Source organism: Lasioglossum baleicum, chromosome 11 (genome assembly GCF_051020765.1).
Source record: "Lasioglossum baleicum chromosome 11, iyLasBale1, whole genome shotgun sequence".
Lineage (NCBI taxonomy): Eukaryota > Metazoa > Arthropoda > Insecta > Hymenoptera > Halictidae > Lasioglossum > Lasioglossum baleicum.
The window spans coordinates 12,839,666-12,856,633 of record NC_134939.1 but is presented as its reverse complement, the minus strand read 5'-3'; the positions used below and the strand labels follow the sequence as shown (position 1 = coordinate 12,856,633).

The 16,968-nt window shown below is 44.6% G+C and overlaps 2 protein-coding genes and 1 long non-coding RNA gene across 6 annotated transcripts in view; 1 reads left to right on the top strand and 2 right to left on the bottom strand.

Moving 5' to 3' along the window:
- Positions 1-7,390, bottom strand: part of Tara (SERTA domain-containing protein 2 taranis) — a 51,441-nt gene extending 44,051 nt beyond the window's left edge. For 2 of the 3 annotated variants that reach the window (XR_013010018.1, XM_076433819.1), the window contains exon 1: positions 7,334-7,390. Coding sequence is in view for 2 of the 3 variants with exons in the window: in XM_076433819.1 (XP_076289934.1) it covers positions 7,334-7,375 (42 nt within the window). In the remaining variant the exon portion in view is untranslated. Of the gene's footprint in view, positions 1-2,954; positions 3,356-7,333 lie in introns of those variants that run through there. The other variant, XM_076433820.1, reaches the window with a different exon arrangement.
- On the top strand, positions 5,566-13,652 carry LOC143213714 (uncharacterized). 2 transcript variants are annotated; one of them, XR_013010020.1, is made up of 4 exons: positions 5,566-5,970; positions 7,820-8,025; positions 8,307-8,489; positions 8,951-13,652. It is a non-coding gene; the product is annotated as an uncharacterized LOC143213714 (long non-coding RNA). The 2 variants fall into 2 exon arrangements; XR_013010019.1 differs by having other exon boundaries at positions 5,566-8,025.
- Positions 13,653-15,667: 2,015 nt separating this feature from the next.
- Positions 15,668-16,533, bottom strand: LOC143213713 (uncharacterized). Its single transcript, XM_076433824.1, has 2 exons — positions 16,400-16,533; positions 15,668-15,976 (listed from the first exon to the last, which is right to left on the bottom strand). The coding sequence occupies exons 1-2, from the start codon at positions 16,490-16,492 to the stop codon at positions 15,668-15,670; spliced, it is 402 nt and encodes a 133-aa protein (XP_076289939.1). The 5' UTR covers positions 16,493-16,533.
- Positions 16,534-16,968: the final 435 nt, after the last annotated feature.

Genomic DNA, 16,968 nt, shown 5'->3' with positions numbered 1-16,968 from the left:
ATAGAGCGAAACGAAACTTGCTATTATTTACCGAAGAAGCAGAAATTACATTTTTACTTTAGACCGACTTCTATCTGGACATTGTATTACCCCAATACCATTGTCCTTATTTTTTCAGGTGACTTGCTGATGTTTTATGCTCGAAATAAATTCAAAAATAATTTATTGAGGTGCCCTACAGAAGTTGAAGATTCAACTGGCAGCTGATGCATCTTCCAAAATGCTGATACAATGACTCGAAAGAAATCTCGCACTGATCTGTCACTGAATAAAAATAATTTTCCACTCTCCCCTGTCCAAGCAACATAGAATTCTATGACTAATGAAGAAGATCGAGACGGTTCGAAATTATTAACAAAAATCCCGCAACTTGCTGGAAACGTGCTCGTTGCAAGTGTCCGACGGACGCTTTCGCTAGTCTCCCCCGACATGCTATCATCAATAGATATGAAAAATATTGAAATTCGCACACAAAGTTACCGGCATTTTTATCGAAAAATCAATTTGGAAGTTGACTCTCGTTGACCCTCGCACGCACACTGGCCAATTTCAGATCACACGGTTGGGACATTGATAACTACACTATAACTCCACTGTCGAAATCGCTAAACACGTAACATATTTTACGAAAAAAAAAGAAAAAGCAACGAGTAATGCAGAAAATTTGCGTCACACCGGCTCGGCCGGCTCTGACACCATCGAGTTTATACATGTCTGACGCAACGATGGGGATTTCAGGCGACTCTTCGTTGGTATTTCACCAGGATCAACGATTTCAGATACCGTCCACGATTCCATCATTTCAATGTCGGACTCCGAAATGCCGCGTGATCCTCTCTGCGAGAGCACTACTTTCGTCTGATCGAGGCAGAGAAGATTCGACTGTGGAATACGAATTTGCGAAATTTTATCAATATCCGAGAGACGATTGCGGAGACGGATCTCTCCGTGAATTATACATTTAACCCTCGGATGGCGGATCGTTTTCATAATTACACAATTTATATTCCTCAAGGCCATTCGTAACGATTCGATTTGTAGAATAACGATTATCACTGTCTGGGTCAAAATTGACCCAAGCTCCGCCGTTCGAGGGTTAACGCGAATTTCCATCAAGAAAAACTAAATAACCACTATACTGCACTCAAGAAATTCGATTTTTTGGAACATTGGATGGTGTTGCATCGTTCGAACATATTCTAGCAAATATAGCATAGTAGAAGCGGTGTAATCCTACGAACCTACGCACCTAGATTGCAACCTATCGTCAAATCGCAGAATTCCCCGTGAAAACTAGGAACGATCATAGAGGACGAGTTAACTCGTCTCCCCGGTTAACAGGTTAACCGTAAAAAGAGGCTGAGGGAGTGAAAAAGGCCTAATAAATCGTTGGTATCGCGACCACGCGATCGCCAAGTAAAAAAAGAGCAAAAAGCAAATATATGCTTTTAAAAACATCCCTTAGAACAGGCGGGTTGTTGTCGTCGCGGTAACCATGACGACGTTGCCCCCTTGATGGTTGGTCATAACCGTGCCCCCTCCCCGTCACTTAGCGAACTCGTACCCTTCTCCTCGCTCCTCGCGCCGCGCCGTAGCGACGCTAGGTTTCCTCCACAGCGCTGGCCAAGTAAAGAAAAGGCAGCCTCGAAGCCTCCGGTCACCTTTCTCTATCTCTCTCTCGCTCGCTCCTACTTCGATCCTCCTTCTCCGTTGCTCTACGTTCTATCTTATTCCTTCTCCACAGTGGTTTCTCTTTCCCTCTCTCTCTCTCTACCCCCGTCCTCCCCCCACCCTGACCGGCGACCCACGACCCGCCGTCGTTACCACAGCCACCTCGATCGCCCCCTCGGCCTCGCCATCTACGCCATCCAGCCGCGGCCACCTCCTCCTCCTCCTTTTGCCCCCCTTCTCTACCTTTCTCGTCCTCCTCTGCCCCCGTACTTCTCCTCCACTGCTGCCTGCCGTCACCGCTTGTTCTCCCTCTCCCTCCCCCCGACCGCCGCCGCTCGTCCCCAAGCCCAAGGAAACGCGGGATCGCTTCGAATTCAAACTACTGAACACGAGGTTACCACGCGTCAAATCTGACACTTCGCCACCAACGTCAATGCACCGCCGTGTCGTTTTCTAACCGGCGCCCGTAAACACCGTCGGCTACCCCGTGAAACCTCCGCTGTTCCCATGCAACGATTCTACCGTCGTTTCCGACTACACTCGAGTTTTACAGGCACACGAATCCTGGATACCCTACGAATCGAAGAGAAAGCAACTCTAACCACCCTGGCGATTCTCTGCTTCTTCTTCTTTCTCGTTTAGAAGGTTCTCTTTGTTTTATGGCTTAGTTTCGAATCGGTCAATTCCGCGGCTCTGTGCCGACGGATGGTTTTACTCGACGACGGTTCGGCACACCCTTCGTCGAGAGAAATATTCTGCGATCGGAGCGAATAGTCGTAGCGGTCTCGCGATGAGATCGTGAGGTATATGTATATTCGAGGAAAGTCTCGACCGGGCTCTCGTGGTCGCTCACTGACTTGTTCGTGTGCGCCAGCCGTCGAAAGGCGTTACGGGAGTGAGAACCGTTCTCCTCTCTGTGGTCCGAGGCAAGAACCGACCGTATCCGAGGGAATATTCGTGAAACAAGAAGGAAATCACACACTTGAAAACACTGGGCACGACGTCGCATGCGACCGAGGGATCGAGTCCCCCCCGATGCGATCAGAGCAACACCGAACTTGGAAAACGGAGCTGCGAGACTTTTCACAGAGAACGGACAACACTCCGCCGACTACTCCGTTCTGTCGAATTCACGTAACGCTCTCTCGGGCTGGCCGTGCAAGAACGTGTCTCGGTGGCGAGCGAGCCTCACAGATTTTTAGACACAATATTTTCGAGAAAGAAAAAAAATAAAAAGATAAGTAGTATGCGAAGAAAGGGGATTGACGTAGCACTGCACTCACCTGACCAACGTCGCACCACATTATTATTTCGCTGGCACTGACGACAGCATCTTGGGTCGCTTGTGTACCATACACAGTGTGGCTCGATGGTTTTTTGTTCTCAGTGAAATAACAGTACGTGAAGTCGAAGCCCCACCGTCGGTGTACGCTCCGTTTTTTGATAATATAACGCTTTGTTCGTTTTCGTTTATTCTCTCACAGTCTCACGAAATGCACTCACGTTTGCGGATTACATTCGTTGCCGTATCAATATACCTCGCGTTTCGGTATACCGTCTCCTGGCTGGCTCGTCGAGTAACACCACACGATCACTTCGAGTGAACGACACGACTCTCACCGACGAGCCTACTAGCGACTGGCTGGCCATGCAAAGCATTACTGAATACTCTAACAACAGTACTCGCCGAGTGTCGCCGCTCGGTTTTCCCCCGAGCGCGCGTTCGGCCGTTTCCGTTGGACCTCGGCCCACCTGCACTCTAGCACGACGGCACGGTACTCAGGACCGTAGCGCCGGCGCGCCGGGCCCTCGTCCCTTATTCTCGTGTTTACCTCGAGCGATCCTGCACGGACGATCTTACCGAGAAATAAAATGTTTACCATGTCGCTGAACAAATATGTATACTTTTTCGACATCGAGATAAAAGGGATATGCTGCCGTAGTAATCGCTGATCGCACGGTATCTTAACCAGCATCGTACAGATTGATTTTCTATAATGATTATTATATAACTGATACACACTAAGTTGTATATACGTATTTGCGCCTATCGCGATTGCAAAATATGTACATACGCCAGTTCATATTTTCTGGTGTTCATGAAAGAGAGACCTTGTGAATGAACGTAAATTAAAGGGTCCTGGCTATTTTACAGCCTGTAAAGTTGTAATAACGGGAGAGCGCTAGGTATACCTTTAATGTTCCCGAAGAAAGTTTCTGAACTTATTTTTATACGCTACCGGTTGGCCATGTAGTCGCCGCCGCCGCTGCGCCGGTTACCGATGCTTTTGCTCATGTGTTTAATTTATACGAAATTCTGCAGAAATGTGATTCGTGATTTTCGACGGGACGCCGAATGATTTAGATGGTTGATCGAGTAATTTTTTCCCGCTGTTACGCGCCGCCAATAATATGAATCCATTAGAGCGTTAGCTAAATTGTTTCGATATACCTATCGAAACGAACAAATTAAAACAGTCCTGTGTCCCGATGATTTACCGCGCGGTCGATTGGACTTTGAATTTAATAAATTATTTTTAAAAGCCATTGTACCCCGAAAAGCGAATAGCGCAATATTGTCGACGTTCAAAACGGTGGAGGATTTCGTACGAGCGGAAGGGCGCGTTCTATTCACGCCACGTAAATTAATTGTATAATTAATATTGAATATCCTCGGATTGTTTATGCCATTTAGGTGGCTCATAGAAACGATATCCATTGTTTAAACCCACAGTTTCGAAATCGAATCAATACTTCTATACAAACTGATTCGTTGATTAATGATTTTGTACATTATATGAAAAAACACGAAAAAAAATCACCACTTCAATCCCAATAAATACATGAACGGGAACAATCAAGAGGGTCTCTGTTACCATTATTTTTCCAACGACATGGAACATATTTTATCAAACAATTAAGAATTTATATTCTCTGTAGAATAACAATTGAACTCCGAGTGTGAGTGTGTAACAATGCATTTATGTTACATTAACAGTTTACGTCGAAAATTTTTCCTTTGTTCCATTCGTAGGATGGATACATATGTTGTTGGGCAGGAGAGATGTTTTCCATACAAAAGTATTTGCACGATGAGAAAAATAATTTGGCGCGAGAAAGTGCGCGATAGTCGGACGTCGCTCGATGAAAGTTACGGGAGAACGGTTTGACGAGCGATGAAAAATTTGATCCAGAGCGCAAAAACTCAAAATGACTTAGGCCATTCGATAGGTGGCGAGAACTATTTCGCGGAGCTCGCACTTCTCGCGCAAGTTTATCAGCAAGTTTGTTAAGCGTGGCACGACCACGCGCTTCTACGAATCTGAAATTTCACTGAAAAATATATTAAAAATTGCTGTTAACATCTACACATTCTCTAGATCAATAAATGAAAAAAGAGAAAAAGAAATTTTACCAGTAACGAGTTGCAAAATATTTTCAAAAAAGCGACGTGCTATATAAAAAATATGTGAATAGAATTAAATTTGTGTATGTTCCAAAAAAGAAAATTTTTTGAAAACGGTAGGCGACGTTGGTTTCGAGAAATGAAGGTGGAGGCGATCGATATCGAGCCGAAGTTGCAACTCGATTTTGATTTCGAGGCTGTGAAACGGGGAACCCGCAGATATACCGGGGCCCCCGAGTATGAGGGAGTCCTCCCAACGCCGTTAGCTTCGAAACCCGCCACTGACTGTCAGCCTGTATACGGCAAGCAGCGTAAGAGCGGCCGAAGGCCTCGGCTCTCGCAAGCCAGCAACGAGCGAAGCAGACAACGCCGCACGGATGCCGGCGCGCCACCTACCACACGGCAAGCAGCCTAAGAAAATTCACCGCGAACATTTTTATTCGGTACCGGGTAAACGGGCAGCATCACCGGCGCGGTCCGATCGCGAAATGACACCGGCCTGAACATAGCATCGGCCGATGTAACCGATTGCTTGGTCGGCCGTGGAATTTCGTGAATTTTGCGCGACATTCCTTGAGCAGCTCCCGAGGCTCCGTGAGGAGTGTACGGCGTATCGCGCGGCCGATGGCGAAGCAGTTCTAAAGCGAAGTCGTTTTCACCGCGCCTTCTCGCTCTTCGCGGTGAACATTTTCTTCTTCCTAGCCTAACAGTCAGCGGCGCGTCCCTCTCTGTTCATTGTTCGTCGGGATTATGCTCACATGACCGTTCTCTCGATGGCGTGTTTTTAATGGAAAAGAACTTCGACTTCTTGCGCGGTCGCGTGAAAGTTTCCAGGTAGGCAACGGCAACAGCAGCACCGAGTCGAACTTCGATCGAGCCCGTCGAGGATCCAGGTACACCGGCCACAGGCATCGGGGCGAAGTTGAGCGTGTTCGAGAAATCCGTTCCCGTTCCCGCTGGCCGATCGACAACCGGGTCGGTCATGCAGGGCTCGTCGTTTTCGCGAGGACGAGTTTGCGAGCCATGCAAAGCGCGATATTCGTCTGCATCGCTTACGTTGGGAACCTTAGACCATATACATATCTGTGGTTGCAAGGCAAAACGCCGCATGTCACAATTTCAACAAATTTCAGTTTATGCATTAATTCAGCTTCATAGTGTAGGATTTACGCATTCACCAGAAAAAAGTCATGATAACAAATTTGGAAGGCTCAAAAAAATAATCCGATATCTCCAAAGTGAAAACGGGTATAACATGGGCGTTCTTCCGAGAGCCGAGAATCCAGTGAAGAAAAGATGAGTGAAAATGTGACGTCACAGGATAATTCCTAAGACAATTAAAATGTTGTAAATCTGATCGATTTATTTGTAAAAATCATTCGTAAAATAGTTTATAGGTAATACGATTATTACTTCATACTTCATTGTAATACCTTAATAAAACATATGGAATAAACATTTGTATCTGAGATATACTTTATATATTGATTATCTCATGATAAAATGCCAAATTCTTTGAAATTATCCTATCCATTCATTCTGTGTCCTCTCCCGCCATAGGTCAAGCGTAGGCACTATCGATGAGCATAGTTTATGTCTCTCTGGAAAATGTGACGTCACAAACTCAGTTAATCTTTTCTCCTTTAAGTTTACATGGTCTAAGTTGGGAATAACCATGGTGTACATGTGTATGTCGCATAAACGGTTGCGTATACCGGCTAGACCGAAGTGACGAAATCTTATGATTATTACACTGAACCGGTGCCCGGGGTATTTGTTGTTGTTTTCGATGTTTGACCGTCGCATTGTACGGCTAAGGGAGTGGGGGAAACACGAGCCGAACACGACGCGGCAGTGTATAAGTTTGAACGCGGCGGATTATTGTTGGCGCGAGAATGCGCCAATGATTCTGACCGCGGAAACAAACGCGTACCGGCCGTTTAAACCCGCTCACTCGCGGCACAGCCGTATGCGGCTAATAATATACGCGTAATACCTGCGTCCCGCGACACAAAGAACAGTATACCAGCAGGACAGACAAACACACGTGGCTCCGCGACGGAAGTAAAGAGCCAGTCCGGTTTTACGATTGGTTAGGCATCGGGCGACAGATGAATTGTGGCCAATGAATGTCCTTGCTCTCTGGACGAGGCCGCCGTGCACCGCGCCGCGATAGAACTTACTCTTTTGCGTATGCTATGTGCACCTTAGAGCCACCGGATTTCATTCTTTTAAATGTGTTTCGAAAATACTCACACAGTCTTGATCCTTCTGGTCTGCAGAACACCTCTGAAGCATCTCACATACACTGTAGACTCGAGTGTTTTCTGGCGAAATGAGATCGTCGTCCTGTAGCGTGCCATTCGGTGGTTTTGTTTTGTTTTGGTTCTACTGCGTGACTTTCTTTTACTGTTATTATACTCGAATTCGAATGTTATAAGCCACGTTTCGAACGTACACTTCATCCTTGCCCGCTGTCCGAAAAACGTTCGAAGCTTGTTGATGATCCTAATAGCTTGTCACTTCACTCCTACTCCTTGCGATTCGAAACACGAACTAAGAGCATATGTAGTTCAGGTGCTTTCTTTCGAAAAATAGATCGCAGTGTTTTAAGGCGGTATCGATAGGTTTATAGAATTTATATGTTTATGAGTAAATAGTTTTGTTTTATTATGTTTGTGTGTGTGCTATTCGAATGATTTAGACTTTCCTTGGATATGATTACTGAACTTTCTCATCTAGCAGCGGAATGGGAACTAGAGGTAGATGGTACCAGCGGTGGGGATAAGGAAACATCGAGGAACTCGCGGGGCGTTTTACGACCGTCTTCGAAAGCTGCGACTCCTGTGTACTTCCGGCCTGGATTCTAGAAGCACCTGCAGGCGGTTTTCTTTTCGCGGAAGCGAAAAGATAATTCAGCAACTGCTGAAAATACCCCGACGGCGTTTGTGAGTTCTTCATGCTTGTATTGATTTTCGTTGACATTGTTGAACCTGAAATTGTCTCGTTGACCGTTCAGATTACATATTGCGCTATCGAGAAACTATCCTTAATTCTAATCCTTCAATGGATCACGTGAGACATTGCTACTTAAACTCATTATTCTCAATTTTAGATTTATTAGAGAGGTTATTTTATATGAATATTATGTAGTTTTAGGTTATTGAACAATCACGTGAGAGCTTAAAAGTGTTTATATAAGAACGCTTCTGGAAATACATATGTTTAGACTCGAGAAAGTATCGAACAAAATGGTGTTACGTTGACGGTGCATCGACGGGGATCCTCGAGTCAGTTTTCCCGCCATTCCTCCGCTGACCTCGCAACCGGAAGTCGTCTCTCAGCCGCATTCCTCCCATCCCTAAATTTCTTTCTCTCTTTTGCTGCCTCTTATCTCCACTTTATAATTCAGGTACGTTCAATATTAATACAAAAACTAGCTTCTCGTTTTTACAGGTTTTGCAAATCAATTTCCCGCTGTTGCAAATCAAATTCAACTTTTTACAAATAAAGTATTTTCGCTTGTAACTGTAAATTAATTGTTAAGAAATTCAACATTTCTTTGATTGCAAAGATGTGCATCAAATACTTATTTAAAAGTAATTACCAATTCATTAACTTCGTAATGTATGAAAACTGTGTGCACATATGCGTATATTCATCGTAGCCATTTTCTGATTAATCAATTTAAAAAAATGAAAGTTTTGGGTTATATAATAAATTCCCGCGTTTTTTGTAAATTTTACTTTTTGCTCGCAATTTTGTGTTTTGTTAGGTAAAGTATATGTATACACGCATTCGCAAGTCTTTTTCTTGCTCTACAAACCTATGTGCTTCAATTTTCCGAATTAATTAACTATAATCAATTTTCAGGCTTTTTCAATGGAAGTTCCAGGAGGCAGAAAAATTCATTTTCGACATCTGCTCGACATCTCAATCAAGTTGTGTGGAACCCAGCTCCGAGTTTTTGAGTAAAGCCCATGGAGCGAAGATCACAATACATATGAAATAGATTTTCACTAAAAACAGCAGAAATCTATCACGTCGATACCTTCGTGTTAACTATCTTATTTATACGTATCCTTAACGAGCGCGCAGCTTTCTCTATGTAACCAACTGAAACTGTCACACGGTATCTATCGATAATCCTTCAAATTTACATTGTTATCCAATATCGAACTTCAGCAGCTGGAAGTCTCTGGCTGGGTCGAATTAAAAAAAAAGCACCTGTTAATACACGCTCGGCTCTGCACTCTGGCATCCGGACGACATCGACAGGTGCTGTAAGTTAATCAACAAATTTGGCAACTCGTGCGCACACTCGTCGCTTCCGTTCATCTTATTTGTACAGTAATTATTCATTGACATTATTTACGGGGCAATGCAACGTTAGGGACGAAATTGGGCAGGAATATGAGTTACCCTTAGCACTTTAAAAATTGCTGTATCATTATTCACAATATTCTTTACATTATTAAGTATATTATTATCTAATCAATTACTACACATTTAATTATCGTGCTGGGTATCATATCCATCAAATGAATGAAATCATATACAATGGAATTATTCTAGGTCGGGAGAAATGTTTAATTTTCAAGTACCGAGTGCAAGGGGTTACAAACCTTCTTTTAAAAAAATAATCCCGAAAGAACTAATTAAGAGGTGTCCGAATGCTTTCAATAATTGTTAAACAAAGAACCGTGGCTCGATGTTAACGGGATAGAAGGAACGGGCGCGAACAAGAACAACAAAGTGGCGGTCGGCGTTCGAAAGGGCGGTCACGCTAATAGCGACGATCGGATCCTCATTATGGATTCCGATCGTGGGCATCGATAGAGATCGGCAATAAGTTTCCCGTGCCTTTGGGGCCGAGGGGAGGGAATCCCTTCCACTCGAGTGAAGGCAAGTGCCGCGAATTAATTCGGGCCGAATCGGCTCGGATTAGTCCGTTAAGAAGCCCGGCAATTCCGATTCCGGGCTAGTGACCGGAACGATGTTTACATAATACATCGGATCCCCGGCCGGCGATCACGGCCGACAACGTAATATAAACAAACTGATACCACGAGGCGACGAGGCATTTCCCGATCGCGGGAGAGCGCGCGCGCGCGCGCGCGTTAGACTTATGCAAATCGTCCGAGGTACCCGCGGGTGGTCTGGCATTAGTCACCCACCCGTAAAAAGGAAAAAGAAACGAGAGATACGCCTGTCAGTTCGGTGTCATTGATCGGCCGGTTACCGGCCGCGGCATGTATAATTATAAGAGACATTTATTAATTCTTCAGCGACAACGTAACACGAACGAGCTCTGTTTTTCCCCGCCCCGTCCCGTTCCGCATCCACGCCACCGTACGGCGCGCCGTTTTCATTCATGCATTTCGCGAACTAACGTGTATCAATAAACCGATGAAACTTATTATTCATTAATTGCTCATTGTCACGGGCTGTTGCGCAACCCGGTTACGCCGTTTGTAACCTTGCCATCGACCCCGCGGTCGCGGCCTCGTTGTTAATGAATTAATTAATTCTTAATGGCGAGCCGTTAATGAGGAACGCGATGACAGAACAAGAGTGGTCCGAACCGGCGGCTATCAGCGTGCGGTACGTCGCATCTTATCGGAGGGCCGATAACGAGAATCTTTATCGACGATAACACACTCTTCAGACTTCCAGCTACCTTGCCTCGAATGCGCGAACGAAGATTACGCGAAATAACTTCTTGTGGACGGAATCTAGTTTCTGTATCACCATAGCACGTGTTTTGGTCGATAGTGTGCCACGCTGATGAACCTGATATTTACACGATATCTGGTAAACATAGTTTCTTGCAAGTGACGCAGACACAGTTTTTATTTTACATAAAGATTCGCAGTCCAGTCACGGGTCAAATCAGTATACCAGAGTGAAGTTACAAGAAGGGTGTATCAGGCGTTCCCCTTTATTCAAGCCCAAGCCACCCTTCGTACCCACTGACCTCGTTACTAGCACATCTTAAGAATGATTTTGTTTCGAGAAATATAAGAAACGCCCTATTAGAGCTGGGGTTTATAGCTAATTAGATCGGGATAATTTCAGCAAGAAGGGTGTTCTGTCACACAGGCAGATAGACAAAACATCGTCCGGCATTTCGCGTCGAGTGTCCGAAATTCCGAGCGCGGCGAAGGGCAGAGGTAAAAATCAACACTGTTCGGAATGCGACGAACGCGAAGGTCGGATTCACCGGATCAGATTCACCTAGATGCTACTTTCAATTAATTCGCCGGGCCGGGCGGGAAGGGTCGACGTCCCGAGAAAGGAGGATCCGTAGTCCCATAAAACAGAGTCTCTCGGCCCGCCTCTGTCTCCTCCACCTACTCCCCCGTTTCTCTTTTCGCCTCTTTAACCCTGACCTCCCGTAAAATACACCGAGAAAAAGACTTTTCCAACGTGTACGCACGAGCGGGTGCTGCCCCGCTACTGCTGGTCCGAACTCATGAATGGACCCGCGGCTCTATTTACGAGCGCGCGACCCGCTGCTTTTATCGTCGTCGTCTCGAACCACTCTTTCGCCGGCTTTCGCCGCTTTTGGTGCACGCCGTAGATGCGCCGCCGACCCTGACGATTCCATCCTTACAGATATGCGACATCCAACAACCTTGTTCTCGCGGCCACGATTCACGAACCGCGATTTTCGGGACTGCGACCTCTGACGACCCCGATCAAATTTCTGTACGCTATCTTTTCATACCGTACGTGGTCTGTCCGGAAAGTATCCGACCTTGACAGTTTCCGAACAAGAATGCCCAAGTTTCTCGTAAAATTTAATGCATATGCGGTGTTCCACACGTTCGGTCATTATAATATGCAATCCTCACTTGACTCGATGCTCACAAAACTGCGTATCGTTTTCAAATGACTTGTTTCTCGTTTCAAACTCGTTTCAAATGATTTGTTGCATGGACAGACCACTTATTACTAGCTCGCCTCTAATATCTGTGGATGCAAGGAAAAACGCCACATGTCGCAATTTCGAAGAGTTTGAGTTTATACATTAATTGAGCTCTACAGTGTAGGATTTATGTGTTTACCAGAAAAGAAGTCGTGAAAACAAATTCGAAAGCTCCAAAAAATAATGTAATTTAACCGACGTCTGTGTCAATTAGTGAGGAAAACTTTAAACGGCAATATCTCGATAGTGAAATTGCGTGACATAATCATAACAAAGGTCGGATACTTTTCAGACAGACCACGTATTGTGCATCAATTTTCACATCGTCGCCGTCGCGGGATTCTTGGTAAACAATCTTGGTCGAGAGAACGGGACAATGGCTGGCCGATAGGCAGATCAGTAGCAAATAGAAATTCTTTGAACGCTATTCGTCCAATATCTCGACAATGTTGCTCGGGTCGGTTTCTGCATTCGTGGATTTGTCCCGCGAAAAAAACCGCAACCGCTGAATGGTAAAAAACGGAATGTTTCTCTCGACGGTGGCCGCGAGGAGACGCGTAGCTGCGTCCACGGTATTCTTCGCAGAATGCCAGCACGTTCTGGTTGTACATTCGATTCGCGCGCGGAAGTTTCCGAAGTGTCGTCAGCTGGAGCAAGGATCCGTGACCTACGTCAAAAATTTCACGGGCTCGTTCGCGTATTACTCGGAATCATTATGCCGGCGAACAATGGGTTCACCAGCACGGAGAATCGGGCGGTGAAACGGGCCACTAGAAAACTCGAATGGCAGAACTTGTCCCCAATTATGCGGGCCACGTTGTTACCATTGGATTCTTCAAATTCTCCTTGTAAAAGGGAGCGCGTACTCGTACAATACGTGACAACGGAATGGGAAGACACCTCGTTCCCCTCTTGTGCTAATGCACATTTAAATAATTATATGCCCGGAGAACCAGATTAGGCTCCATGTGAACGCGCGCTCGAGTCTACCGTGCAAATGTCTTTCCGCTAAGCTGTCGATCGGCCGTTTTCTTAATTAAGAATATCCGTGATTAATTGGAAACGACTGACAATCTGTGACGGCTTGTCGCGTGCTAGATGGAAGTTCAATGCATCGGTGGAGAGAGAGAGAGAGAGATACATTACAGATACATTAACCCTTAAGTGGAATTTCAAAATGTACTTTAAATATGCAATGATTCAATTAAATTATATTTAATGCACGCGTGCTGCGAGTCGGTGGTATAATTTCATTAAAGGAAAGATTTGAAGTGGTACTTTTGTAATATATCATTATTTAATGACTAAATGAATAGAATGACTGTCTGTTCAAGAAATATCACCTGTTGGTCTTGTAAATCTATTGACAAGAGATATTATAATAAACAAGTTCCCAGATGCATTCGTGCGTGACTGTGCACTCGAATATATGCATAGACTGTCTCGTTGCATTTGTCAGAACATATTCAGAATAAATTGAAAAATCTTTTTAATTGATATTTGCATAATATGTTACTTTCTTAGCTTATCAATTAAATCGTTTTCTTCGTGTTGACATTATCATAGTTTTACACGATAGACCGTGTTATAAATAATCTAGACTAGTCAGTGATACTTTATAAATATTGCTATTGATACGCTCAATCTTGGCTGGAAGTGAATGATGTATTAATTAATGTGTCCACACGGTGCTAATAATTATCTTTAAATGGTGAAGACTATACAATGTGCATAAATCACTTTGTGTGTAATTCAGTCTATACTAAATGTTATCTATATTATGAGACTACGAAGATTTATAGTTCATAAGAAATACGAACAGGTCTGTTACAAAGTTGTTCTACTTTAAACCAGCTAATTAATTACCTGTTTTAGAAAAATCTTTGTTATATCGTTCAAACTGTTCAACATTTCTTATATAATTTCAATCTTTAGAGTTTCTTATATGATCGAAACCTTTTAATATTTCTTATATAATTTAAACTGTAGAATGTTTCTTATATAATTCAAATCGTTTATCGTTCCTTATATAATTCAAGTTCGAGAAGCGAGTCGAATGGTCGCTTTTACCCATCCTCGAAAATAGAAGAAAACTTTTAATCCATTATAAACAATGAATTCTTTACACATGTGATTTTCAAATATCTTTTAAATTTAGATGTTCCGCCATCTCGTGTATTACTGTCTCCCAATTTTTTGACGTACCAATTAAAAAAATGTTCAAGCCACCATGAAACATTGAATCCTATTTTAAATGGTTAAACAAATCGCCGTCAAACAAATCCACTGTTTTGTAAGAATGCAGCCGCGCATAAATATAGAATGATTATTGTGCACACAGACGAATGCGAAGTCGAAATCAAAGTTACGGAGTAAATTACGAATGCATGGATATTTAATATTTGCGTTGTGCGAGGGATGAGCGTTATCTGTTCGTGTCGGCCGCGAGCGCGAGTAGAGCCGCGTGGTTCGATTCCGCGACACGGTGCGAAAAATAAATTTGAACCGTGATTCAGAGTTTGCCACGTTGTACACTTGTAAACGGCGCCAGGATTTCGCCGTGACCTACGACAATTTCGTTCGGTTCTCTTCGCGCGGCGCGCTATCAGCCGGGGAATCATTAATATATTCCGGCGAACAATGATTCACGTCGCGTGCCCACACACGCGGCGTGCGTACGCGTGGTGGGGACAGGTCCCGGGGTACAGGAACTGAAGTGTCGTAAAACTAATCTTCCAGATACAAATTACATAATCCTCGTGTGTCTGCCCGTTTCTCTTTCTCTCTCTCTCTCTCTCTCTCTCTGCTTCCTCGCCGCGTCTCCCTTTCTCCAATAAATATCTCGGCGCGCCGGGACGTATGAATGGGCATTTGACGCGTGCCGTCGAGTTCCGTCGTTACCTTACCGCCTCTTGTCTGCCCGCGCGACCGAGCATTCGTCAAGATTAGAATGAGAACGGAATTCTATTTCTTCCCGGTTGACGGGGCCGAGATATTGATCTAGCCGGGGTCATCGATCACCGTTCGAAAGTCGATCGTTCCGTGCGTTGGTGTTAATACTCGACTGTTTCCTTCTGCTGTGAAAATCGAGAGTGTCAAGAATAATAAATAAAATAGGTTCGTTCGCAGGATCGCAGCGGCAATTAATCGAGTCGCATTAACGCCTTCCTTAAGCAGCGATTACCAAATCGGCCTGGCAGTAATGTTCGCCGTATATTTATTGCCTGCGTGTTCCCATCGGTGTGCCCGCGGTGCTGTTACAAAGCAGGAGCCGAACAGAATGTCCCGGGCCTTATAAGAGCCCGATACAAATCACCTAATCTCTCCTGGCCTCTCTATCTTGTCGTTCCTCATTCCCCGAGATCGGTCTCCGTCTCTCCCTCAACATCTATCCTACTCGTTCCCTCAGTTTCCACGCGATTCCTTCTCGTCTCTATCTTCTTCGTTGCTCTTCCTCCAGCTGAGCTTCCGCGACGGCACGTTTGTGCACGACCTGCCCTAATGTCTCTTGCTCTCTTTCTTCCGTCTCCTCTCTCCGCTACGGAGCACGCTGCTCGGTCATCTTCTATTCAGCTCTTCTCTCTTTCTCTCGATCCGTCTCTCCCTCCGGTGTCGCACGCGTCCATGCATTATAAATATCTCCAAATATCTCGCGTTCCTTATTCAATCGGCGTGACGCGTGGGTGGAACAGAGACCAACATCGGCAGGGACTGTTATTCGGTCGATGCCTTCCCAGTGTCTCTCTGTACGTGTGTGCGTGCACGTTGCTGCGCTGCCAGAATTCTATCGATGCATCGGGGACCGCGTGTGCGGTGGCCCAATCTCGCCTCGTTGCTTTTCGATTTCCTCCGGATCGATTTCCATGATCGGGATCATCGGCGATCGCCGCATTCCCCGCCTGCAGATCCGCGACTTTTAACGGGATCCATGTGGCCGAGCTGTCTTTCAACAATTTCTTGATGTTCCTCTGAAAAGTATTACAAAATTTCTCGCTAATATATAGCAATTTATAGTTTTATAATGAGAATTTGCGCAAGCATGCTAAATACAGAAAGGTTTTAAATGATCTATGTATAGATTTTGGTTGACCACGTAAGGGTGAACCATCAGCGGACATGTTTTCAGCGAATGCATTTTCCGGTACCATCGCAGAAAATCCACCATCGATAACGCCACGAGATAAAACATTCGTCCCTATATCCGTCTCCTCTTTCCCGCGAAAGGAAACAAAAACGCGCGCGCTATCTGATTTGAAAACGAGAAATAAAATTCTCTTGCAATATCGAAATTGCCCGCGCGTCACTCTATTTAATTACAATTTTTAATCTCCGCCCCGGAATAGAAACACCCGGCCCCGCGAAACGAAAAGTGAACGTAACTACGAACTTACCCTATCATGTTCCGCAGATAGAAACGCGTCTTGCGAGGAAAAAATGAAATGTAATCGACGGAGATTCGTAGAGCATGCGATTGCATAACGCATCGCCGCTTCCTGTACGGATCTTTCGATTCTCCGGTGCGATTCGAACGCGTCCAGCCTCAATAAAAAATTATTATAAGTTATTATAAAAAATAATTCCGCACAAACACGACCATAAATCTCACTCACCTGTGGTCTTGAGTCGCGTTGCTCCTGATTTACAATATCTTCTTCAGTATCCGACGACGATTATGCCTCTCGACGTCGTTCCTTTTATTATAAACAGATTCGTAGAAAAGTCTTTTGAAATTTGTTGCAATCAGGAAATTGTCTTTTAGAGTGAATTTTAAACTAATTTAAAACGGAACATTGAAAATAATGCATGTGTCCGGTTATTTTCGATATGATCGTTAAGAAATTTGATTAAAATTAGTCCCGAATTAGTCCCGACAAAAAAATGATCAACTTCTGTTCAGCTGGATCTTAGATCCGCGACGCTGCGACGCAGGTTTTCCTTGGCGGCACGTGGCGCGTTCGTG